The sequence below is a fragment of the Bufo bufo genome, chromosome 3, assembly GCF_905171765.1.
Source record: "Bufo bufo chromosome 3, aBufBuf1.1, whole genome shotgun sequence".
Taxonomy (NCBI): domain Eukaryota; kingdom Metazoa; phylum Chordata; class Amphibia; order Anura; family Bufonidae; genus Bufo; species Bufo bufo.
The window spans coordinates 260,473,825-260,500,570 of NC_053391.1; the positions used below are offsets into that span (position 1 = coordinate 260,473,825).

General features: G+C 45.5%; 1 protein-coding gene across 1 annotated transcript; it reads left to right on the forward strand.

Annotated features, from left to right (window-relative positions):
* Window positions 1-1,584: 1,584 nt before the first annotated feature.
* On the forward strand, window positions 1,585-23,156 carry LOC120993733. Its single transcript, XM_040422204.1, has 4 exons — window positions 1,585-1,613; window positions 2,330-2,816; window positions 9,801-9,870; window positions 23,116-23,156. Exons 1-4 carry the CDS (start codon window positions 1,600-1,602, stop codon window positions 23,154-23,156), a joined length of 612 nt encoding a protein of 203 aa, XP_040278138.1. The 5' UTR covers window positions 1,585-1,599.
* Window positions 23,157-26,746: the final 3,590 nt, after the last annotated feature.

A 26,746-nucleotide genomic window follows, 5' to 3' on the forward strand; every position in this document is an offset into this window, starting at 1 on the left:
ATTCACACGTCCGTTTTGGTGTTCTGCATCCGTTCCGATTAAAAATGGAACGTTATGCGGATCCATTCATTTTCAATGGATTCCGCAAATATTCGGACAGCACTCATGGTGCTCTCCGATTCCGTGATTCCGTTCCGTTCCGTGGGTTCCGTTATTCGGATCCTGGAAAAAAATATACCCTGTCCTACTATTTGTCCGATTTTGCGTTCCGTCATCCCATTCTAGTCAATGGATCCGTCAAAAATGCGGAAAACATGCTAAAAGTATCCTCATGTCATCCAGATTTTCGGATCCGTTGACAGGAAATAAAAAAAAAAGGCCAGCCCCCTGTGCCATGTGCTTTCAGCACCAGGGAAAGCTGTATCCTGTCTGCTGTGCTGAGTGTCTCCTCAGTGAAAAGTTTGTGCAAAAATGGCATATGAGGTGGAACGTTTGATCATCATGATCCAGGAGCGGCCATCCTTGTGGGATACAAGAAAGGACCAATATCAGGACCGTGCATTGAAGGACTGCTGTTGGGAGAAGATTGCCACCGAATTGATGTCTGAAGCCTGGGAGGCGGCTAATATCGCCAAGCGTGATAAAATTAGTGAGTATAATATGTAATGTCTAATTTTTTTGTGTACAGATTCAATATTAGGTCTGTTTTTTGTGTCCTATCTGTCCTGGAACAGCATAGAAAGTGTACTTTTGAGTATCAGTGATATTTGGGTGCTCATTAGAACATTTTCTATGCTGCTTCTGGACATGGACAATCACAGCGATTTGTAGTTCAGAGATGTTCAACCTGCGGACCTCTAGTTGTTGTAAAACTACTACTCCCAGCATTGCTTTCTGTAGGCTGATAGCTGTGGGGTATCCGGCAATGATGGGAGTAGTAGTTTTGCAAAAGCTGGAGGAACACAGGTTGAGCATCCCTGGTTTAGATTTTATTGTACAAGGCCTAGTCTTTATTGCTTTGCATACATTGTTTTTTCCTTTTGTGCAATGCATTAAAACATGAGGTTGCATAGCAACCGTGTTTTAAAATATTTGCAAATCCATTAACTCCTTCATATTGCATACATCTATTATTTTTGATAGAAAATTGAATGTTAATATAGTCACTTTTCAGGATTTATATAGAATGATGTGTGTGTTAGGATTGGTTATTGCTGGCCAACATGCAGCTATCCAGCAGTTGGAAAACTACTACTCCCAGCATGACCTTATGTAGGCTGATAGCTGCGGGGTATCAGGCAATGATGGGAGTAGTAGTTTCTTACCATCAGGATAGCCACAGGTTGGACATATGTAGTGTAGGTGCTGATAGGGTCATATGGATTTTGTTATTTATTCAGATGGCTCATGGATGCATTTGTGCAAAATTGGTTTTTAATTGATTGTGGTAGCTGCAAGGATTATGCTAGTCTCTTCTAAAATTATTAATTAAAATTTATTTAGCTTTTTAAAAAAACAGTAAAAGACTTAAACAAACGCTGGTACTCGTGCCGGGATCAATATCGCCGCGAACAGAATCTGAAGGCTCGTAGTGGAGATGGCTCCTTAAAAAAAAAAACATATTTGTATACTCGGCAGCTTGAATTTTTGAAACCGATTATGGATTTAAGGAGGTAAGAGTTTTTTTATTTTAAATATATATCCAATGTAATAAAAATTCTGTGTGATAACGCTGTGTCCGTGTGTGTGTACCCAGTTTTGCACTGGTCATGCATGGCCGACGACCTAGATGGACATAGCACTTCAGACAGGACAGGCTACTCAGAGATTAGGAATAATAAAAATAACTGCACCTGTTCTGAGTTTTTGACCCACAACAGGTTTTGGCTCAATATAGAAATAAGTGATCAAAAAACTGAAATGTGAACAGGGCCACACAATAGCATGGGATCAGCAGCCTGACTACCCATATATTTAAAAAAGCCCCTATAGCAGTCATGTCCAACCTGCGCCACTCCAACTGCAGCAAAACTACAACTCCAAGCATGCCCTAGTAGCTGTAAGCTATCTATGAAAGCTGGGAGTTGTAGTCTTACTGTAGGGCTGCAGGTTGGACATGACTGCCCTATAGGAAGATCACTGCTGCAGAGAGGCTGAATTTTTTTTAAAATAGAGCTTCACTGTTATTTACTTATTGTTTAGATTTTTTTTTAAATTTTTGAATATTTTTTTTCAGGTTTCTTAAGGTTGTTTAGATTATTTAATTGTGCACGCGCTATGCACTGTCCAGTCAAGTAGCGGTTCTACTACTGTTCAATTTTAGCACGTTAGTTGAAATGATTTATATGTATATTTCTATAGAATTTTTATATATTTTTTTCATTTATAGAACTGTTGATAATCTGTCAACGGAATCAACTCCAAATCTGGACGCAACAGGGAATATTTCCCAAGAGGCCTCTCAGGCACCACTTGAAGAATCCAGAGAAGAAATTCCGGAAATTCGTAGTGAACCAATTATTACATCTTCTCCAGAAATTCCTGCAAATGTGGATACTACTCCTGTTCAAGAGCAACCTGTTCGCCCTTCCTCAGGCAGACGACGGCGCAGACACGCGGCCGATTCAGATTTAGAAGTTAGGAACTTGATTGATGCTCGGGTTCTACAATTTCTAAATCAGAATCGGTCGCACAGTTTAGAAGAACGAACCATAAGAAGTCTGGCATCAAGTCTTGCTCGTGTGCCTGAGGAACGGCAAACACGTTGTCTCTCCTCACTGTGCTTATTAATTGATCTATATAGACACAGTGAACCATTTGAAATTGTGCATCGAATGGAGCTTTTACGAGATCAGCAACTCAATATAGAAACGCCTGTATACAGGTTAAATAGGCCAGAACCTCCAGTGATACATACACCGGGCCCTTTTACCAGGGAATTATTTGATATATAAAAAATTGGTTTATAAAAAAATACTTTATATTTCAAGATTACTTTATTACATTTAAATAATATATTGTTAATGTTAAATGTTAATAAAAATTTTTTTACAATGATATTGAACGTCTTTTTTTAAGAAAAAAAAAATATAACTTTTACAATGGTGTGAGCAGGATCCGTGTTCCTGCGGGGGATCAGTCTTTACGATCCATTAAGGTAGATCAATGTGGTGTTATATTTCTGCACTGGCCCCATTCACTTGTGCACAATTACATTATACAATGAATGGGGCTGGAGCAGAAAACTAGCAGAACAGTTATATAAATTCAGCACGGAATTGGCCGGCTGTTGCATCAACGGAACATGCAGATGTTTTTTTTTTTTTATTAGAAATACATTTTATATTAATGAACTACTATTAGTGTAGGTCAATAACATAAAATGAAAAAATAAATGTAAAAAAAAAACTCGGTTAAATTTCTGCTTTAAATTAGACAGTACATGATGGCTTGCATTGTTTAAATCACTAGAATGCATGTACAGAATGTAGCTTACTACAAACAAAAAGAAACAAACATGTGCTGTCCCCTTTAAATGCTGATGTTCTATACTTACCTAGTATAGAAGTTAATTCTTTGTGGATTGCGGGTCTGATTACGTCATGTGTTGTTCAAATTCAGAGATGAACCCAGACATATCCCATTTAAAAATTATTATATATGGGACATATTAGAGTTCAGCTCTGAACCTGGACAACAAGTAATTTTAACATAAAATTCAAATTTTATATTTAAAATGAGACGTAATTAAAAATGAGGTATTAGAAGGTATTTTCACCAAAAATTAGGTTTTTACAAAATACCTCAGCCCGCAAGCCCACGTCAAGGGTCCTCAATCTCTTGCGAGTCCCTAATCTAAACTAACAACAGGGGATCTAACTAAACTAAGATTTTAAAAATTTTGGAAAAATTTAAACCAGATTCCAGCTGAAATCAACGTCTTCCACGGATGGCATCCAACTGCCACGACAATGCCCCCTCAGGGCTGCAGAAGTAGTCGGCATAGAGTTCCCGAACAGCTAGTCCAGCTGTTCCAGGTCGTCCAGGCCGGCTCAGGTCTAAACTGACAGGAGAAGTCATATTTAGGCCCAATTCTGCATCTGTGGAGGCATCATGGATCCTGGTGAAGTTGTGTAGTAGTACACAAGCCTGTATCACCAGGGTGGCATTCTCCGGATTCATCTGTATAGATGACAAGAATACTCTCCACTTAGTGGACAGTATTCCAAAAGCGCTCTCCACATACCGACGGGCGCGAGTCAGTCGATAGTTGAAGATGCGATTCCTGTCATCTAGATCGCGTCTAGGGAAGGGCCGCATCATGTGGGGTGACAATGCGAATCCTTCGTCTGCCATGATCACAAATGGAGCCGGCGGACCTACAGATCCGGGTAGTCTACTGGACTCTGGCAGGGCAAGCTGGTTTGTCTGAAGCCGTTCACCCATTCTGGAAGCACTAAAGATGCGGGCGTCTGAAGTGCTCCCATAGGCCCCGATATCCACAATTACAAACCTGTAGTTACTGTCTGCAAGGGCCATCAGCACTACAGAAAAATATTGCTTGTAATTGAAGTACAGGGACCCTGAGTGAGGCGGCTTCTTCACATGGATATGCTTACCGTCCAGTGCCCCAATGCAGTTAGGAAACTGCGCTGATTGGTAAAATCCCTCGGAGATCCGTAGCCAATCTTCCGCCTTGGGGGTGGGCATCACCGCTTCTCTGAGACGCTGCCATATAACTTTACAGGTATGACAGACAATCCCAGAGATTGTAGAGATTCCTAGTAGAAACTCAAAGTGCAGAGAAGCGAATGAGTTCCCAGTAGCAAGGAATCTGAAAAAAAAATAAAAAATTTGTTTGCTAACAATCATTTTTAAAAATTATTATTAGATATATTATTTATAATAAGAAAAATACACTTACCTCAAGGTGGCTATCAACCTTTGCTCTGGAGATATACAGCGCCACATACTTGTGTCCTGGAAACTGAGGTCAGGGTGGAGAGAGACCATAAGATGGTCAAAAGCGTCCATGGACATACGGCAGTAAGATTTGAACTTATAGGGATCCTGTCGCAGGTCATTAAATAATGTGTGGAATTGACCTTTCTGAAGTCTCTGAGCAATAATCGGATGTACCCAGTGTCATCTCCTCTTTGTCCCCGACTTTTCGTCCAACATAGCTGATTGCCGTCCGAATCGCCGAGAAATAAGCCAGTGAAGGAGTACATTATTCAAGTCTTCAGACATGACGATCGGTGAGATAACTGTAGAAAACTAAGCTAGCAAGGCAGAGATTTCTAACACAGCTCCTACTACATAAAATGGCACCTGGTCTAGAAGATGTCCTCTGTTTTCACCACTTTTTTTTTTTTGGTACCCTAGCAACATCTATTCCTCCTCCTCTTTTTTGTTTTGAAAAAAAAAATTAAAAAATACGGAATCATGAAAACACGGAACGGATTCGGAAGCACTTTATTAAAAAAACAGAAGGTTGTACTGAAAAATGGATCCACAAAAAACAGGAACGTTTATCTGGAAAGGTAAAAATACTGACGTGTGAATGCACCCTTAGTGATGGAAATAACTGAACAAATATCAGAAGTGTGAACTCAGCCTTAAAGGTCAATGTTAGCATCAGCTCTAATTTATCTGTTTGGCAGTGGCCCAAGATTCACGTAGTAGCCCCACGGTGAGGGTGTCAGCAATAAGGCTGTGTTGACATCAGTGTTTATTTTTTCATTCTTCTGATCCATCAGAAGAACAGCCCCCAAAAAGCGGATCCTGTAGTTTGAGCATCAGTATTTGTAAGGCAAAAACTGGAGTGGGTCCAAAACAAAGCTAACATGCGATGGAAATATTTGCATGTCTTTTGTGTTTTGGACCCACTCCTGCTTTTGACTTACAAATCATGATTAAATCCTGATGCAAAATACTGACCATGAGATAGAGGCATTATGGACGCTCAAACGACAGGAACCGTTGAATTACGACTTAAAGGGAACATGTCACCGTGATTTTGTGTATAGAGCTGAGGACACATCTGGATAGCGCTCTATTCACTGTTATACAGGACCGAACGGCATCTCCAAGGGCCCGCCCCGTCAGCTTACGTGCCAAGGTAGTGGGGGCGTGTCCTACCACTCTGCGTAGTATAGTATATATATATATATATATATATAGTATATTATAGCGCTTCCCAGCGCTTCTATTACTCAGCAAATACCCAACCTCCCCTTTAGTGTTACGTCACTAATTTGGGCGTGGCATAGCGACCCGTCCCTAAGCATTACCTCCCCCTGCCGCTCTCTGTTTATATCTATCACTGGTGCATATTTTTCACTCTATTGACCAGCGGACATCCATATGAAGTGTCCCTAAGTTTGTTTTTACCCATAAAGTAGGGATTATCTTAATTCATGTTTGTTTACATGTATATTAACTCCGCCTACAGCTCCGCCCCCCTAGCGCTTCTATTACTTAGTAAAACCCAACTTCCCCGTCAGTGTTACGTCACAAATGTGGGCGTGGCCTAGCGACCCGTCCTAACGCATCACCTCCCCCTGCCGCTCTCTATTTATATCCATCACTGGTGCATATTTTTCACTCCAGTGACTACCGGACGCCCATACGAAGTGTTCCTAAGTTTGTTGTTACCCATATAGTCGGGATTATCTTAACTCATGTTCGTTTACATGTATATTAACTCCGCCTATAGCCCCGCCCCCCCCAGCGCTTCTATTACTTAGTAAAACCCAACTTCCCCCTCAGTGTTACGTCACAAATGTGGGCGTGGCCTAGCGACCCGTCCTGACGCATCACCTCCCCCTGCCGCTCTTTGTTTATATCCATCACTGGTGCATATTTTTCACTCCAGTAACTACCGGACGTCCTTGTAAAAGTATGTCTAAGTTTGCTTTTACTTATATAGTACCGATTTTTTAAATTCATGTTTGTTTATATGCATATTAACTCCGCCCATAGCCCCGCCCCCCAAATCGAGGTTAGGCGCCAAAAACAAGTGTATAAATAAATGTTTACTGTCTTGTATTGTATGATTGTCCTGAGGAAGAGGGTCCAATTCCCTCGAAACGCGTAGACCAATAAATACTTTTTTATTCACCTCCTGCGTTATATATCCAGCCGAGCAGCGCCCAAGGAGCAAATACTATTTGCAGTTCCAGTTTTTTCTTCCTTTTTTGTTTATCTTAGATGGCCGCTAGCACATCCGCAATTCCCAGTCCCCATAGCTCTGTGTGCTTTTATTGTGTTTAAAAACCGATTTGATACATATGCTAATTAATCTGAGATGAGTCAGAGCTTGAAAATATGACTCTTCTCTGGTCAAACAAGTGGAAGGCTGAAAAGTCAGCCTGAATTTGTGGGAGGGGCGTCTTACCTTCTTAAGCTCCAGCCCCCAGCTCCTCAGGGCGCTTCTGTTCATACCTGGATAGGGAGTCGCTTGCTCTGGTACTGCATCCGCGCACGTCGTGAGCTGCTTTCATCTGCTTCGTTTCGTTTCATACACTGCCGTTCACGTCTTCTGGAGAGGTAAATTCTGTGCCATACTTCGTGTCACAGTCGTCACCTTTGGCTGTGACTTTCTGTCTATGCTCTCGCTGCAGCTTCGTTTCTGTGTGTCATTTGTGGTTCTTTATGGGTTAACTCCCCTGTGTGCCTATTTGGAGTTAATCCTCTGTCTGCTCCATGGGTGTGGCTTCTCTGCTGCACCCATGGAACCTGTATATAAGGCTGAGGTTTCCTCAGTTCTGGTCAGCTCTCTTATGTGTCTGTACCTGATTTCCGTTTGTTATTTCTTGACGACGCGGTGGTCTCTCCTGGGACCTCCAACTCGTGACACTTCGGCTCCCTGAGTCGGCGTGCGTTCCAGCGTGGAACACATGCCTATACACATTCCTACCCCAAGTTTTTTTTTGTATTTGCTTGTCTCCTTTTCCCCATCCAACTCCCTCCCGAGGCAGCAGGGGGGGCAAGGTCCGGCCCGCGGGTCCCCCCCTCCACATGGCCTCCCCCGTCCCGTCCTTACTTAGGGCTCCACTGCAGCCCGGCGTGCGTTCCAGCTTGGAGCGCATGCCGGAGTCCCTCCGCCGGGCCTGGGCCTGGTCACGTGTTCGGCGTGCGTTCCAGAGTGGAACGCACGCCGGAATCTTCATTCAGGCCCGGCAGATTCATGCGACGTGGCGGCCCCAGTGCGGTGGCTCCAGCCTGAGTTAATCCTGTCCCCACTGGGTCCTTCCCCCTCTCGATACACACCTTGATTCTGGCCCCACAACCAGGTCTCCCGCCCTACGTACTACTTAGGATGGGTGGTCCCCGTCCCCCAGTCTGCTGGTCCGCATGGTCACCCCCCCTGCACATTTTCTTAGGCAAGCCTGGCACCCCCGTCAAAACAGGCCATACGTAGTAGGGGTATCTAGCCCCTGGGCAACAACGGCCACGTCCACAAACAGCCGCAAAAAAAATAAAAAAATAAAAATAAAAATCCCTCAGTAGGGCCCAACCACAAGCTCACAAGGTCATCCCCGATTCCTCATTTAGGGAGGGTCCCCGGGGTCCCCGCTGGGCTGAAAGGGCGCTAGTTCCAGTTCGGTGTTCAAAGAAACTGGGGGGTCCCAATACAAGTGGGCCAGGTCATCATCACACACCATACTCATTCAGCGGTCACAATACTCACTACAGTCATCTATTCCATGGGGCGTCAGTGCCATGTGTTATATGTATGTATTTTCACGTTATATGCTGTTTTCTCCTCTATTGGTTCGCCAGGCTCACACCTACCTCTGTCTCCTGGCTCGTCCAGGCTCATACCTACCTCTGCCTCCTGGATCGCCCAGGCACGCACCTACCTCTGTCTCCTGGCTCGTCCAGGCTCATACCTACCTCTGCCTCCTGGATCGCCCAGGCACGCACCTATGTCTGTCTCCTGGTTCGCCAGGCTCATACCTACCTCTACCTCTGCCTTCTGGATCGCCCAGGCACGCACCTACCTCTGTCTCCTGGCTTCACCCAGGCTCATACCTACCTCTGCCTCCGGGATCGCCCAGGCACGCACCTACCTCTGTCTTCTGGCTCGTCCAGGCTCATACCTACCTCTGCCTCCTGGATCGCCCAGGCACGCACCTATGTCTGTCTCCTGGTTCGCCAGGCTCATACCTACCTCTACCTCTGCCTCCTGGATCGCCCAGGCATGCACCTACCTCTGTCTCCTGGCCTCACCCAGGCTCATACCTACCTCTACCTCTGCCTTCTGGATCGCCCAGGCACGCACCTACCTCTGTCTCCTGGCTTCACCCAGGCTCATACCTACCTCTGCCTCCGGGATTGCCCAGGCACGCACCTACCTCTGTCTTCTGGCTCGTCCAGGCTCATACCTACCTCTGCCTCCTGGATCGCCCAGGCACGCACCTATGTCTGTCTCCTGGTTCGCCAGGCTCATACCTACCTCTACCTCTGCCTCCTGGATCGCCCAGGCATGCACCTACCTCTGTCTCCTGGCCTCACCCAGGCTCATACCTACCTCTGCCTCCTGGATCGCCCAGGCTCGCACCTATGTCTGTCTCCTGGTTTGAAAGGCTCATACCTACCTCTACCTCTGCCTCCTGGATCGCCCAGGCACGCACCTACCTCTGTCTCCTGGTTCGCCCAGGCTCATACCTACCTCTGTCTCCTGGTTCGCCCAGGCTCACACCTACCTCTGCCTCCTGGATCGCCCAGGCACGCAACTACCTCTGTCTCCTGGTTCGCCCAGGCTCACACCTACTTCTGTCTCCTGGTTCGCCCAGGCTTGTCATCCTCCCCTTTCTCTTTTCTTTCCGAACTTTATGGATTTGCCCTCTCAGGAACGTGTCCTGACCGTTCACTGGTACGACATTTTGGACCAAGGTCAGGTGACCCAAGACATCGGTACAGGTAATATCCTCTAAGCCCAGGTACGTACCCAGACCGACACAAGCCTTCTCGTAGGCACCGGTCGTACTACGTTCTGGTCACATATACACTCACCTAAAGAATTATTAGGAACACCTGTTCTATTTCTCATTAATGCAATTATCTAGTCAACCAATCACATGGCAGTTGCTTCAATGCATTTAGGGGTGTGGTCCTGGTCAAGACAATCTCCTGAACTCCAAACTGAATGTCAGAATGGGTAAGAAAGGTGATTTAAGCAATTTTGAGCGTGGCATGGTTGTTGGTGCCAGACGGGCCGGTCTGAGTATTTCACAATCTGCTCAGTTACTGGGATTTTCACGCACAACCATTTCTAGGGTTTACAAAGAATGGTGTGAAAAGGGAAAAACATCCAGTATGCGGCAGTCCTGTGGGCAAAAATGCCTTGTGGATGCTAGAGGTCAGAGGAGAATGAGCCGACTGATTCAAGCTGATAGAAGAGCAACGTTGCAGATAAGTAAAGAAAAGGTCCCGGAGACAAATAGAGTTCCTCTGTCAGCTCTTCTTTATTATTCACATATGGTTGACAGACATAACCACCAAGTACACGGCAGGAACATTGACGCGTTTCGGGTGAGTACCCTTAGTCGTAACACTTTGCCATGTGTGACCCTTCAATATAAAGGAGTTGGAACACCCCTCCTCCAATAACGAGGAAGGAGTCTCCAACTCCATAGGTTGCTACACACTTTGACACACCTTTTTCGTTTGCTGCATCAATCACGGTTGTAATTGATGGCACACTGTGTGGACATTTCTCTAGACATATTAACCCTGGAAATACCAGTGTATTCATTCATTAACAAGAAAGCCGCACAGTGTGAACATACCATTGTTCCGTCAATTAAAAACATATAATACATGCAAGACCAAAAACAGAAACAGAAACAAAACAAATATGACCTTCTGCCTACCGGCAGGCTGGAATCCGTTATATTATAGCAGATAACAAAAACGGATTCATCTAAAATGCTGATAATTATTAGCAGAAAAATAGCAACCTTGCAATCATAACGGCAGCTTGAAATTTTTGCTATTTGCAAGTAATAAAGATTGCATATGTATAACATAGTGAAGTACATGACTTCCAACAAATCCTGGGTGCGCTAAATCAAATATTTCCATGCACAGCCAGAATAAATAGGAAGAACCGCCTTGTCTGACCAGCGTCCTATATGCAGATGAACAGAGATGTGTATAAAACCGGACAGCCCGGACTGCCAATGTTTGTTTATTAGGTAACATCAATTGGATAAGTATGCATATCCTATCATATTAGATTTTTGCATAGTATACATTAAGACCAAAATGTATATTTTTGGTAACTTACTGGTAGATGTATATTAGTTCTTTTTTTTCAAATTGAGACCTACTGGAACCCTAGTACTTAGTCTAAAAATCCAGTAGGCCTCACGGAGAAGGATTTTCTTCCGATGATCCCCGCCCCTTTTGGGGGCCAGAACTCGCTCAATGGCATAAGCCTGAAAAAATTATACCTGGCGGGCATGTACTTGTATGAAGTGCCTTGCTATGTTCGAAATATTCAAAATATTTGGATTACTAATGTAGTTTAGGTGTTCGAGAATACGACTTTTGAACTTGCGAGCTGTGCTGCCCACATACATCAGGTCACAATGGGTGCATCTGATGACATAAATGACACCCTCCGTATTACAATTGATGTAACTACGGATGGGAAACTTGCATGAATGGACTGCATTGTCAAATGATTTTGTAGGGAACACATAGTCGCAAGTCTTACAAGGATTACCTCCACACTTTGTAAATCCTTTGTAAATAAGCCAGCTTGATTTGAAATTTGTTCCTGTGCTGCTGGCAGTGTAGAGAGACGGAGACAGCGAGCAGGACAGAGTGGGGGCTTTTCTGGAAACAATTCTGCAACCTGATTTAAAAGCTTGATATAAAATATCATCATCGAACAGAATAGGTAAGCATTTTTTTATTGCAGAACTAATTGTGTTGAATTCACTACTATATGTCAAAGATAAAGTAGGAACACTGTCCTGGTCACCGTCTCCCCGTGTCTCCACACCGCCAGCAGGGGTTTTCATATTTGGCCTATATTTTGGCTTTCCAAATAGCATTTCTTTTCTTTCTTTTTGTAATGCTATCTCTCTCCCTCTTTTTATCATCCAGTTTGGATAATTTCTGTCTCTCAATCTTTTTTCCACTTTGTTAAATTCTTCTTCCAATTTCACTACTTCACTACAATTCCTAGCAGTACGCATAAATTCACCCACGGGGATTGCTCTGACGGTATGCATGGGGTGATGTTTTTTTGCATTTAGAATAGAATTACCTGACACCTCCTTCCTATACGTGATGGTGTGCACTATCTCACCTGGGATCCCGCGGAGTGTCAAATCAAGGAAATTTATATGAGATTCATGTGCTACACATGTAAATTGTAGGTTATAGTTGTTGTGATTTAGATATGCCTGGAGGTCTGGGACGGCAGACACACCGCCGGCCCACACCATGAGCACATCGTCGATGTATCTGCCGTACCAGACCAAACCCGGCATAAATGGGTTATCCAAGTTGTAAATATACTTCTCCTCCCAATATGACATGGTCAGATTGGCCAGGGATGGTGAGAATCTGGCCCCCATTGACACTCCGCGGGTCTGTAGGTAGTGCACACCATCAGACACAAAATAATTGTGGGTTAATAGGTATGCTGTGACTTCACAAACAAAGTCGATATAGCCGGAATTGAGTCCGGTATATCGATGGAGGTGGTACTCCATTGCCAACAGAGCAACCCCGTGGGGAATGGAAGGATAAAGGGAGACCACATCCGCCGTAATCCAATTATAATTCTCCTCCCACTTGAAATTGTACATAGCTCGTAGTACATCTCCCGTATCCTTTAAGAACCCTGGGGTGCGCCTGACTAGAGGCTGGAGAAGATTGTCCAGCCAACTACCCAGGCGCTCTGTCAGTGAGCCAATGCCAGAGACTATGGGACGAAGGGGGGATAAAAAGAGGGAGAGAGATAGCATTACAAAAAGAAAGAAAAGAAATGCTATTTGGAAAGCCAAAATATAGGCCAAATATGAAAACCCCTGCTGGCGGTGTGGAGACACGGGGAGACGGTGACCAGGACAGTGTTCCTACTTTATCTTTGACATATAGTAGTGAATTCAACACAATTAGTTCTGCAATAAAAAAATGCTTACCTATTCTGTTCGATGATGATATTTTATATCAAGCTTTTAAATCAGGTTGCAGAATTGTTTCCAGAAAAGCCCCCACTCTGTCCTGCTCGCTGTCTCCGTCTCTCCACACTGCCAGCAGCACAGGAACAAATTTCAAATCAAGCTGGCTTATTTACAAAGGATTTACAAAGTGTGGAGGTAATCCTTGTAAGACTTGCGACTATGTGTTCCCTACAAAATCATTTGACAATGCAGTCCATTCATGCAAGTTTCCCATCCGTAGTTACATCAATTGTAATACGGAGGGTGTCATTTATGTCATCAGATGCACCCATTGTGACCTGATGTATGTGGGCAGCACAGCTCGCAAGTTCAAAAGTCGTATTCTCGAACACCTAAACTACATTAGTAATCCGAATATTTTGAATATTTCGAACATAGCAAGGCACTTCATACAAGTACATGCCCGCCAGGTATCATTTTTTCAGGCTTATGCCATTGAGCGAGTTCTGGCCCCCAAAAGGGGCGGGGATCATCGGAAGAAAATCCTTTTCCGTGAGGCCTACTGGATTTTTAGACTAGGTACTAGGGTTCCAGTAGGTCTCAATTTGAAAAAAGAACTAATATACATCTATCAGTAAGTTACCAAAAATATACATTTTGGTCTTAATGTATACTATGCAAAAATCTAATATGATAGGATATGCATACTTATCCAATTGATGTTACCTAATAAACAAACATTGGCAGTCCGGGCTGTCCGGTTTTATACACATCTCTGTTCATCTGCATATAGGACGCTGGTCAGACAAGGCGGTTCTTCCTATTCATTCTGGCTGTGCATGGAAATATTTGATTTAGCGCACCCAGGATTTGTTGGAACCCTAGGTACTAGGGTTCCAGTAGGTCTTAATTTGAAAAAAGAACTAATATACATCTACCAGTAAGTTACCAAAAATATACATTTTGGTCTTAATGTATACTATGCAAAAATCTAATATGATAGGATATGCATACTTATCCAATTGATGTTACCTAATAAACAAACATTGGCAGTCCGGGCTGTCCGGTTTTATACACATCTCTGTTCATCTGCATATAGGACGCTGGTCAGACAAGGCGGTTCTTCCTATTTATTCTGGCTGTGCATGGAAATATTTGATTTAGCGCACCCAGGATATGTTGGAAGTCATGTACTTCACTATGTTATACATATACAATCTTTATTACTTGCAAATAGCAGAAATTTCAAGCTGCCGTTATGATTGCAAGGTTGCTATTTTTCTGCTAATAATCATCAGCATTTTAGATGAATCCGTTTTTGTTATCTGCTATAATATAACGGATTCCAGCCTGCCGGTAGGCAGAAGGTCATATTTGTTTTGTTTCTGTTTCTGGTTTTGGTCTTGCATGTATTATATGTTTTTAATTGACGGAACAATGGTATGTTCACACTGTGCGGCTTTCTTGTTAATGAATGAATACACTGGTATTTCCAGGGTTAATATGTCTAGAGAAATGTCCACACAGTGTGCCATCAATTACAACCGTGATTGATGCAGCAAACGAAAAAGGTGTGTCAAAGTGTGTAGCAACCTATGGAGTTGGAGACTCCTTCCTCGTTATTGGAGGAGGGGTGTTCCAACTCCTTTATATTGAAGGGTCACACATGGCAAAGTGTTACGACTAAGGGTACTCACCCGAAACGCGTCAATGTTCCTGCCGTGTACTTGGTGGTTATGTCTGTCAACCATACGTGAATAATAAAGAAGAGCTGACAGAGGAACTCTATTTGTCTCCGGGACCTTTTCTTTACTTATCTGCAGCCTGCTACGGGAACACTCCCCTAGGGCCTCTGGAGCCGGTACTACACATTCGACCAGGGAGGTGAGCTGGACAAAGTTTTCCAGAAGAGCAACGTTGACTGAAATAACCACTCGTTACAACCGAGGTATGCAGCAAAGCATTTGTGAAGCCACAACACGCACAACCTTGAGGCGGATGGGCTACAACAGCAGAAGACCCCACCGGGTACCACTCATCTCTACTATAAATAGGAAAATGAGGCTACAATTTGCACAAGCTCACCAAATTTGGACTGTTGAAGACTGGAAAAATGTTGCCTGGTCTGATGAGTCTCGATTTCTGTTGAGACATTCAAATGGTAGAGTCCGAATTTGGCGCAAACAGAATGAGAACATGTATCCATCCTCTGATGGCTACTTCCAGCAGGATAATGCACCATGTCACAAAGCTCGAATCATTTCAAATTGGTTTCTTGAACATGACAATGAGTTCACTGTACTAAAATGGCCCCCACAGTCACCAGATCTCAACCCAATAGAGCATCTTTGGGATGTGGTGGAACGGGAGCTTCGTGCCCTGGATGTGCATCCCTCAAATCTCCATCAACTGCAAGATGCTATCCTATCAATATGGGCCAACATTTCTAAAGAATGCTATCAGCACCTTGTTGAATCAATGCCACGTAGAATTAAGGCAGTTCTGAAGGCAAAAGGGGGTCCAACACCATATTAGTATGGTGTTCCTAATAATTCTTTAGGTGAGTGTAGTTATTGCATATTTTTCCTGGAACAGTCTGGTTATGTATTCCCCTGAATCACTCAGGTTTAAGTATTGGCCTGAATCGCTCAGGCTTCTGTATTTTTCCCTGGTCTCTCAGTGGGTAGGTAGTGGCCAGGTCCACCCAGGTCCAAGGTAATGCCCGACGCACCCAGGGTCCGTCATCTTCACGAAAGGCGTATGTAATCGCCCGATTCGCTCAGGACTCCATGTTGCCTGAACCGCTCGGGATCCAATGTATTTGCCTGAATCGCTCAGGTTCCATGCATCTGCCTTGAAAGCTCAGGAGTTTTCAGCAGGGTCCGGCTGGTTCCCGGTTACCCGGTTCGTGTCCTGCATGTCTGGATTCCTGTTTCCCGCAGGTCTCGTTGCATGCAGCGTGACTTCGGGCCCTGATTCTGGCAGTTCAGGGTCACCCAGCAGTTGGCCATGGCGCCCAGGCTGCATCCTGGTTCTCCGTCGCTTCATCCCAGTGCCACCAGATCGCACCTCTCTCCGGGTCTCGTACCAACGCAAGCTTATTGTCATGTAAGCAGGGCCTCAGGCCACCGGAATTTCGATCCATCCTCAATTGTGTCGCAGGGCTCCTCCGTGTCCGGTCACTCCACGGTTCAGGTAAGGTCCAACCGAGTGGCGGATTTACACTCCTCCGCAGCTCGGAGCCTTCCTTTATTCATCACGAGCCTCCATCCCTAGGTCTTCAGTATCGCCGGAGAGTTGGCAGCGCTGTCCGTCGAGTCGGGTAGGTTGCGATCCTTTCTATACCATGGTCATTCCTGTTTCCTTTCCACTCTCGCCGGTCACTCGGCCACTGCTCAAAAGGAAAAGAAAAAAGGAAAAAAAAAAAAAAAGAGAGAGGGAAATATATGTATGTGTACTCTCCTGAATATCTCAGGGTGTATTTTCCTGAATCGGGTTCCATATATTTCCCTGATTAGCTCAAATTTTCACGTATTTCCACGATTCACCCAGGTCTCAGTTCCCTGAATCACTCGGGTTATGTATTTCCCTGAGTCGCTCGGGTTTATGTATTTCCCTGAGTCGCTCGGGTTTATGTATTTCCCTGAATCGCTTGGGCCATGTACTTTCCTGGATCGCTCAGGGTTATGTATTTCCCCGAATCGCGGAGGTTTGTTTTTTTCTGTCTCTTCAGGTTGACTGTATTTCCAGGTTGTATGTATTTTCCTGATTCTCTCAGGTCACATATTTCCCTGAATCGCTCAGGTCTTATTTCCCACAGGTTGTACGTATTTGCCTGAATCGCTCAGGTCTTATTTCCCACAGGGTGTACGCAGTTGCCTGAATCGCTCAGGATCCAATATATTTGCCTGAAAACGCTCAGGGGTTTTCCCATACCATCAGGAAACTACCAAGCCGGTGTCAAGGTTTACAAAGTTTTTTCCAGGTCCCACTCGCAAGGTGGCTTGGACGGTGTCTCCTACACCCTGGCGTTCATAGCCCACTGTCACCGCAATCTCAGGCTGTCATTTAACACCATCGGGCTGTACCTAGCGGGGATACAGCACTGCGCCATGCTTCATAATCCAAATGGAGGTTCCTTTTCTTCAGTGCAGACAGTCAAGGCGGCGCTTGGGGGGATCCAGAAGTGCGGGGATGCCCCTACCGGCCGTAGACAGCCTGTCTCCGGCGAGATGTTTAGGAGACTGTCGTCCGCGCTGGGTGGACATTCTTTTGGGCACTCCCCTAGTTTGGTTATTAAGGCAGCCTTGTATCTCGGGTTTATGGGTTTCTTAGGCCAGGTGAGTTCACCAGCACCTCCCCTAAACATCAGGGATTGCAGGTGCGGCAATTGTCCTGGGTCCATGACCCCTTTGTCCTCTGGCTCCCTTCCACGAAGGGAGGTCGGGTTCTCCAAAACTTCGAACGATTGGTGCCCGGTCATGGTCCTCCGGTGATTGGTAGCCCTGTTGCCAGATGCCCCCCCTAGATGGCCCGCTGCTTCCTTGGCATGGGAGTTTCAGGACTTCGATCCAGTTCGTGTCCCACATCAGAACGCTGCCTTCAGGTCTCGGTCACAACCCGCTGGCCATCACAGGACAATCGCTTCGGGGCCGCGTCCTCAGCATGAAAAAGTGGGTCTCGGCGCACGTGATCAAATGCATGGGTCGCTGGTGTTCTTCTTGCTTCACGAGGTACATCCCGAACCCAAACGTAGAGATTTCCCAGGCTTTCTGTAACCTTGCTCTCTGAGAGGAATTAAATGATTTGGACACTACTCTGCTCTCCTCGTCTATTTTTGCCCACTGCTAGGCTTACCCTCGCCCCTGGCTCCCGGCACAAGACAGCCAGTTTAGGTCAGGGGAAGCGCTTCCCCCTCATCATAGCCTAAGCCTCTCCCATAAGTGGAAGGCTGAAAAGTCAGCCTGAATTTGTGGGAGGGGCGTCTTACCTTCTTAAGCTCCAGCCCCCAGCACCTCAGGGCGCTTCTGTTCATACCCACCCACCCTGTTCTCAAACACTCCCTTTAGGGTACGCCCACTGCTAGGCTTACCCTCGCCCCTGGCTCCCGTCACAACACAACAAGTTTAGGTCAGGGGAAGCGCTTCCCCCTCATCATAGCCTAAGCCTCTTCCATAAGTAAGATATGACTCTTTAATGTTAATTTGTATATGTATCAAATCGTTTTTTTTACACAATAAAAGCACACAGAGCTATGGGGACTGGGTATTGTGGATGTGCTAGCGGCCATCTTGCAACCTATGTCCTCAGCTCTATACCCCAAATCCAGATGACAGGTTGCCTTTAAGTTGGTGCTGATGGAGCTGGTGCTGCTCCTGCCCCCACCCATTTCCAGCAGTCCTGGAGGGTGAGCTTGAGCTCAGAGGGTCCTGCCAGTTAGACCTTCATGAGGATGGGCGATAGCACGAGTAGGCAGCAACCAACCGACTACAATAGTAGGTTTTCATCCCTCTCAGAAGGTGTAAAAAAGGCCAGTAGTCATCCCTCTGCTGAATGGTGATAATGCAGCTGTCACTACGCAAGCAACTTAGCATGCATCTGTCCATTTGCACAAGGGACTTGGAGGGACTCCCTGCCTCCATCTCCACTGCATACAGCCACTATCTGTTGGGGTCATCTGCATTGTCTACACTGTCGCCCTCTAGCTCCTCAGGCTCCTCTCCTGTCATTTGAACAGATAAATCATCTAGTTCTGTATATAATTCCTGGGCTTTATGTCCTCCTCCTGTGCCAGTTCAGCCTTGACAGGGATCAGGTGGCCATGAATTGTAGACGCAACATCTTCTGTCCCCTCGACAGTCGTATTTATCAGCATCCCCTCCAGGATGCGAAGGAGTGGAATAATATAATTCATCCCGTAGTCCTGGCAACTGACAAATTAAGTGGCCTCCTGAAAGGGTCTGAGCAAACGGCAGGTGTCACGCATGAGCCGCCACTGTCAAACATCAAAGTTAGACAGGGGAGTAGTCCTGTCCGTATGCATCATTAAATTAAATTGGCCACAGGTTTCCTTTGCTCATACAGTTGGTACAACATGTGGAGCGTGGAATTCCAACATGTGGAAACGTCACATATGAGGCAATAAAGGGGAATACCATTCTGCCTTAGCAGGTCAAGGAAGGCGTGTTTTGCACGGTAAGAGTGGCTGAATGCACAGACTTCAGGATCCAGGTGACAACCATATAGAAGATGTGCACCATGCTGGGCTCATGGGTCAGCCCTCCCTGATGCAGTGCATACAGAATGTTCTTTCCATTATTGGTGACCGTGGTTCCTATCTCCGGTTGGTGAGAAGACATCCAGGATTTATTATCTTGGTTGATGACGTGGAGCAATTCCTCCCCAATGTGACTCCATTTGCACAGGCTGACCAGGTGCAGAACCACGTGACAACACTGTACTTTGCATAGGTGGTATGCTGGAGGACCACTCTGAACTGTGCCTACAGTGGAGGCTGAGGGAGGGACTGTAATCCAACAACTTGGACAGGAGCATATTCAGCTTCTGGACCGTTGGATGCATGCATATTGTTGTCTCTTTGTCATCTTCTTGGTGATCGATTGCTGATGTAACGAGGAGGAGGAGCACCTGGAGCAATAGACGAAGGGAAGGAATGACAGCTTCCTTCTGCTGAGGTTGAGGAGCCCTGACTGCTGGAGAAGGAGTGCGAGCCACTGGGAGATACAGCAGTTGCTCAGTCAGTCTCTACCACTACATTAGTGCCACGGTTTTGCCAGGCCACTTTATGGTGAGGCTCCATGTGTTGAGGCAGGCCCATGCAACATTAGCACCGTGACTGCACTTCACCTTCTCCCCACATATCCTGCATACCACCACACTAACATCCTCCAGGAATGTGAAAAAAAATTCCACACTGCTGAGTATGGCATTTTACCCCCACCACTCCGTGGTGAATTCCTGCCTCTGCCTGTATGAACTCGTGCGCTGCTAGTTGTTTCCTGACAGGTAGGCTCCTGAGTAGCAGACAGTCTACCCCAGGCACGTTTGGTCCCAGATCTTCCACTGCTTCCACTCTGCTGGCTTATCAGCACATCTTCACCCTGCTGCTGTCTCATGGGCCTGCTGTCACCCTCACCGCTTGATGATAAGGATGATGCTCCCACGTCACTCGCCTACAACATACGATCGTCTACATCATCATCCATTATTGTCCGGTCATCACTTATGTCACCTTCACCAGTCTCATAGCCACATCCCTAACCACTCGCACCACATTCTCCTACCTGACTGTCATCATTGCTAGTTGCATTCCTAAGGGGGATGCAGTGGACCTCTCCTTCAAGTCTGTGCTGACCTGTAGCTGCTATAGCTGCTGTCTATCCTCACTTAGCTCTTCCTTGCTGAAAAGCAGAGCAGAGCTGTCAGCATGCATTACTTCCTGAGCAGCAAAAGAAAAAGGCAATTGCAGGACAGGTGAGGGCACAGAGGTTGTTTCTGGGCCATGCCAACTAAGTCTGGTGTCAGAGGAACCCACAGATTCCTGAAGGTGTTTGTCTGTTGTCACCTGAGATGATGTTGAAGAGCGAGTCAACCATTCCAGTACAGCTGAATTGTTAGTCAAAACACGACCAATGGATTACAGTAGAAACTCTGGCCTGTTACTGTGGCTGCTGCTGCCACCACTGCCCGTTCCTTTTGAGGGCCCAGGCAACTGTCTGTTGGCTTTAGTATACATTAACTAAATCAGTAATGTAACAGATTAAATATGAATGCATAGCATATGTACTAGAAAAACAGGCCTCCATATTAGATCCCCTGTTGACGATGAGTCTGATGCACAAAAAGTCTATTCATCACAGAACAGGTTAAGTATAAATGGCGCAGCAGATGATCTGGGTAAACATGCCTATATGTTGAACTGCCTGTTGAGAAAGTCTGAGGCACAGTAAATGTATGTATAACGGAACAGATTAAGTATCAATGGTGCTGCAGATGAACTAGTTAAACGCACCTATATTTTAGATCGCCTGTTTAGAGGAAGTCTGATGCACAGTATATATATAACAGAACAAATTAAGTATTAATTCTGCAGCAGATGAACTAGGTAAACACACCTATGTACAGTATTAGACAGCCTTTTGACAATGAGTCTGATGCACAGTAAGTCTATTTATAACTAAACAGATTGTGTATAAATCGTCCAGCAGATGAAATATGTAAACGCACGTGTATATCAGACCACCTGTAAAGACTAAGTCTGATGCTCAGTAGGTCTATCTATAACAGAACAGATTAATGGAACAGCAGATGAACTAGGTAAACACACTTATGTTGTAGAACACCTGATGACAATGAGTCTGATGCACACTGAGTCTATGTATAACTGATCAGATTAATTATTAAAGACGCAGCAGATGAACTAGGTAAATGCACTTATATTAAACTGCCTGTTGACAATGAGTCTGATGCACAGTAAGTCTATGTATAACAGAACAGATTACGTATAAATGGTGCAGCTGATGAACTAGATAAACGCACCTATATATTAGACCACCTGTTGACAATGAGTCTGATGAACAGTATGTCTATGTATCACAGAACAGATTAAGTATTAATGTTGCAGCAGATGAACTAGGTAAACACGCCTATACATTAGACCACCTGTTGACAATGAGTCTGATGCACAGTAAGTCTATGTATAACAGAACAGATTCAGTGTATATGGGGAAGCAGATGAACTAGGAAAATGCGCCTATATATTAGACCACTCGTTGAAATTAAGGGTTTAGGTGTAGCAAATGGTCTAAATGTAAGTCAACTAGGAAGCTGGCTTACATTCAGAAGCAGCGCTGGATGCGACAAAGTTATGTAGAGGCTTGAGCCTCTACATAACTTTGTCAATCCACCGCGAGAGCAGGGGCTTTATTAAGACCAGCATCTAAAATGCCAGCCTTAATAAATGACACCCTAAGTCTGATGCACAGTAAGTCTATGTATAGCGGAACAGATTAAGAATGAGTGTCGCAGCAGATTAAGAAGATACAAAGGGCAATAACAGTAAGCCTGCACTGTCCCTGCAGTCTCCCTGTGCTCTCCCTAGAGTGTACAAAACTCTCCCTATGCACTCTCTAAACTGTCCCTGCACGTTCCCTTAACTGTCCCTATCCAATATTTCTGCAATGAAAAGATTTGTTAACCATTGTCCCTAGTGCTTATGTTTGTCACTATGCTCAGCTCACAGTAAAATGGCAGAGACTTAGCGGGATGAGGTTTTTATAGGGCTGTGACATCACAGGGGATGGCTATCTACTGATTTGCTGGCTGCACGGCATTATGGATCATATCGCATTCCCGGTGTAGCTGGCATTTTGCAAAAAAATATATTTGTTACTACAAAGTGATAGGAAATTTTTCCTGAAAATTCAGACCGAATTCAATTAATTTCTCTTCAATTTGTTCAACACTAATTGCAATGTGAGGCTAACTGCACACAATGTGGATTACCTGCGACTTTTCTGAGCTGATTTTTGTGCAGAAAAACTACAGAGTAAGGCCTCATGCACACGACCGTTGTTTGGGTCTGCATCCGAGCCGCCGTTTTGGCGCCTCGTATGCGGACCCATTCACTTCAATGGGGCCGCAAATGATGCGGACAGCACTCTGTGTGCTGTCCGCATCCGTGGCTCAGTTCCACGGCCCCGCTAATATAACATGTCCTATTTTTGTCCGCACTTTCCGGACAAGAGTGGCGGCGACTGTTCTGTTCTGCAAATTGTGGAAGGCAACATGGGCGGCTTCCGTTTTTTGCGGATCCGCGGATTACCGACCGCAAAAAAAACGGAACGGTCGTGTGCATGAGGCCTAATACAATACCAGGGAAACATATAAGATTAGACAAATCTCATGTGCCCTTTGCTTTCTCTTTCTGTGCAGAATTTGACCTGGTATGCGGATTTAGAAAGCCGCCACATGTAATTTTTTGTGTGATTTTTCTTTGCAGATTTCAGCCTTTGCTACTTGGAGCAAATATACAACGAATAACGCAAATAAGATTTGCAGCAAAAAAATGCATGTGTTACAGTTTTTGGTATGAATTCAATTAGAGTTGAGCAGACACCTGGATGTTCGGGTTCGACGGGTTCGGCCGAACTTGACCCAAACTTGACCCCGAACCTCATTGAAGTCAATGGGGACCCAAACTTTGGAGCACTAAAATGGCTCTAAAAAGTTCATGGAAAGGGCTAGAGGGCTGCAAATGGCATCAAAATGTGGTTAAGAGCATGGCAAGTGCTCTGCAAACAAATGTGGATAGAGAAATGACTTGAAATAACATAAAATACATAAAAATAAAAAATAATAATCTTGATCTAGTAGGACAAGGTCCATATGGAATAGGAGGTTAAGGAGGCGGTGGATGTGGCGGTGGAGGTGGAAGCGATGGTGGAGGAGGAGGAGGTAGCCAACACAGTTTTTTTGTTTTAATTTTTAATTTTACTTTTTTGTTTAAATTAGGGTACACCCCAAAACATTGGGAAATATAACCTGTGATAACCCCCTCCAGCCATGCTAAACAAACGTTCAGACAATGCACTGGCTGCAGGGCAGGCCAGCACCTCCAAGGAGTAAAGGGAAAGTTTAGGCCAGGTGCCCAATTTCGAGACCCAGAGGTTGAAGGGGGCAGACCCATCAGTGTACACAGTACGTGTAGGCGTGTGCACACATACTGCTCCACCATGTCGCATGTCCCCATGATGTCCACGATCCAATTGGATATCTGCTCTATCAACTTTCAATGTTCTTTTCTGCGCCTACCATGTTGATCACGGTTAGCGGCGAATCAGGGTTCCACGCCAGAGCGGGAGCGGGAGAAAGGGATACCACATCCAAGGGAGGTCAATGGCTGCAATGTAATTGAGCTGAAATGTGGGAAATTAAAGACGAATTTTAGAAATTTAAGTCCCTGTCACCTATGCAGAGCAGGGGTTTTTCATCGGCAAAAATTGGTTTATGTCACCCACCAATGGAACAAACGATTTAAAAAAATTTCGGGCCCTGTCAACTATGTAGAGCAGGGGTTTATTCAAGGCAAAACTGTGTTCATGTCACCCACCAATTGAACAGACGATTTTACAAAAATTAGGTCCCTGTCATCTATGCAGAGCAGGGGATTGCATACGGCAAAATTGGTAAAATGTCACCTGACAATGTAACAGGTGATTTTTTTAAAAAATTTAGGTCCCTGTCACCTATGCAGAGCAGGGATTTATTCACGGCAAAAATGGTAAAATTTCACCCAAGAATGTAACAGACGAATTAGTGAAATGTATTTCCTTGTCCAATAGGTAGAGCAGGGGTATATCACAGTGAAAAATTGGCGAATTTTACCCGACAATATAACAGACAAATTAGTGAAATGTATTAACCTGTCGATTAGGTAGAGCAGGGGTATATCACAGCAAAAAATTTGGTATATGTAACCCAACAATGTATCAGACAAATTTGTGAAATGACTTAAAATAAAATAAAATAAAATACGTAAAATAAATAAATAAAATAATCTTGATCTATGAGGTGGAGGTCCATATGAAGTAGGAGTTTGAGGAGACGGTTGACGTAGCGGTGTAGGTGGAAATGGTGGTGGAGGAGGACGAGGTAGCCAACACTGGTTTTATTTATTTATTTTTTTGTTTATATTAGGGTACACCCCTCATACACCCCTCATACAACAATGAGCAATTGCGCTGTAGTATAACAATGGCTGGGTAAGGCCGGTATACATGTCTATTCTGCACAAGGTACGGACAAGTCCTGTGGGATCCATGCCTGGTTCATTTTAAGGCACCTCTGCACCACCAAATTCAGCACATGCGCCAGGCAAGAGATGTGCGTCAAACCGGCTAGTCCCAGAACTGCTATGAGATTTTTCCCATTATCAATTATCACCAGGCCGGGCTTGAGGCTCACTGGCACCAACCACTCATCGGTCTGTTGTTCCATGCCCGTCCACAGCTCCTGCGCAGTGTGGGGATTGTCCCCCAAACAGATACATTTGAAAACTGCCTGCTGTTGTTACCCCTGGCTGTGCTGAAGTTGGTGGTGAAGGTTTTATGCTGATCGGATGAGGAGGCGGTAGAAGATGAGGAAGCGGAATAGGAAGCAACAGAAGGCAAACTGAAGCGCCCTGCAATCCTCGGTGGTGGAAGGACATGCGCCAAACTGCTATCCGCCTCAGGCCCAGCCGCAACTGCGTTTACCCAGTGTGCTGTTAGGGAGATATAACATCCCTGACCGTGCTTACTGGTCCACGTATTCGTAGTTAGGTGGACCTTGCCACAGATGGTGTTGCGCTGTGCACACCTGATTTTGTCCCCCACTTGGTTGTGCAGGGAAGGGATGGAAAAGTCGTGGTGGCTGGGCACGACGTACTGTGGGACAGCCACCGCCATAAGGCTTTTAAAACTCTCTGTCTCCACCAGACGGAATGACAGCATTTCAAAAGCCAGTAATTTTGAAATGCTGGCATTCAGGGCCAGGGATCGCGGGTGGATAGGGAGGTACTTCCTCTTTCTCTCCAATGTTTGGGAGATAGAGAGTTGAACGTTTCCATGGGACATTGTGGAGATGCTTGGTGACCCAGGTGGTGGCATTGCTGGCAGATCCTCTGTTTGTGGGGTGGCAGGTGGCACTATCACTCCAGAGGTAGATGAAGAGGCCGAGACTGCAGCAGATAAGGAAGCAGGAGGAGCCAGAGGCCTTTCTTTGTTTTTGAGGTGTCTACTCCACTGCAGCTCGTGCTTTGCACTTAGATGCCTGGTCAGGCAGGTTGTGCTCAGGTTGAGAAAGTTTATGCCTCGCTTCAGGATCTGATTGCACAGCGTGCAAACCACTCGTGTCCTGTCGTCAGCACATTGTATGAAGAACTGCCACGCGAGGGAACTCCTTGGAGCTGGCTTTGGTGTGCTCGGTCCCTTGCTGCGGTGGGAAGTAGCAGCTGTACTGTCTAGGGGACGGCCACTTCGCTTTTGCACCCTGCTCCCTCTTCTGCTGTGCTGGTGGCTCTGTACGACCACCACCTCTTCCTCCGAACTACACAGGTCACTCACATGACCTTGATTCCATATGGGGTCGAGGACCTCATCGTCCTCCACATCATCTTCCACCCAGTCTTCACCCCTGCCCTCCTTGTCAGTCTGCACACTGCAGAACGCCCCAGCAGTAGGCACCTGTGTTTCTTCATCATCAGAGACGTGCTGCAATAGTCCTCCCATGTACTCATCCTGAAACATAAGTGGTTGGGCATCGGTGCACTCAATTTCTTCCAATTCTGGGGCAGGGCTATGGGGATGGCCCTGGGAAACCCTGCTATTTGATCTAACAGTATGTCAGACAGAGAAGTGCCAGGCCATGCACAGGGGAGTGGCAGAGACCTAAATGTTTGTGGCGCAGGCACAGGTCGCAGAAGACTAAGGGGCCGTGGCAGCAGGGGTCGCAGCAAGAGGCCTGAGCTCCCAGTGTCATCTAGCGGTCATGTCTTAATCAGAAACCCAGCGGTTCTTGAATGGTTGACTCGATCTTCGACTTCATCGCAAGTGACATCAGACACCCCCAGCCAAGGGTTGGTGGGTTCATCA

Coding starts and splice junctions, on each gene's coding strand:
- LOC120993733 (XM_040422204.1), top strand. Junction 2,817..9,800: donor AACTCAATATAGAAACGCCT/GTATACAGGTTA, acceptor TTGCCCTCTCAG/GAACGTGTCCTGACCGTTCA. Junction 9,871..23,115: donor GACCCAAGACATCGGTACAG/GTAATATCCTCT, acceptor TTTTCTTTGCAG/ATTTCAGCCTTTGCTACTTG.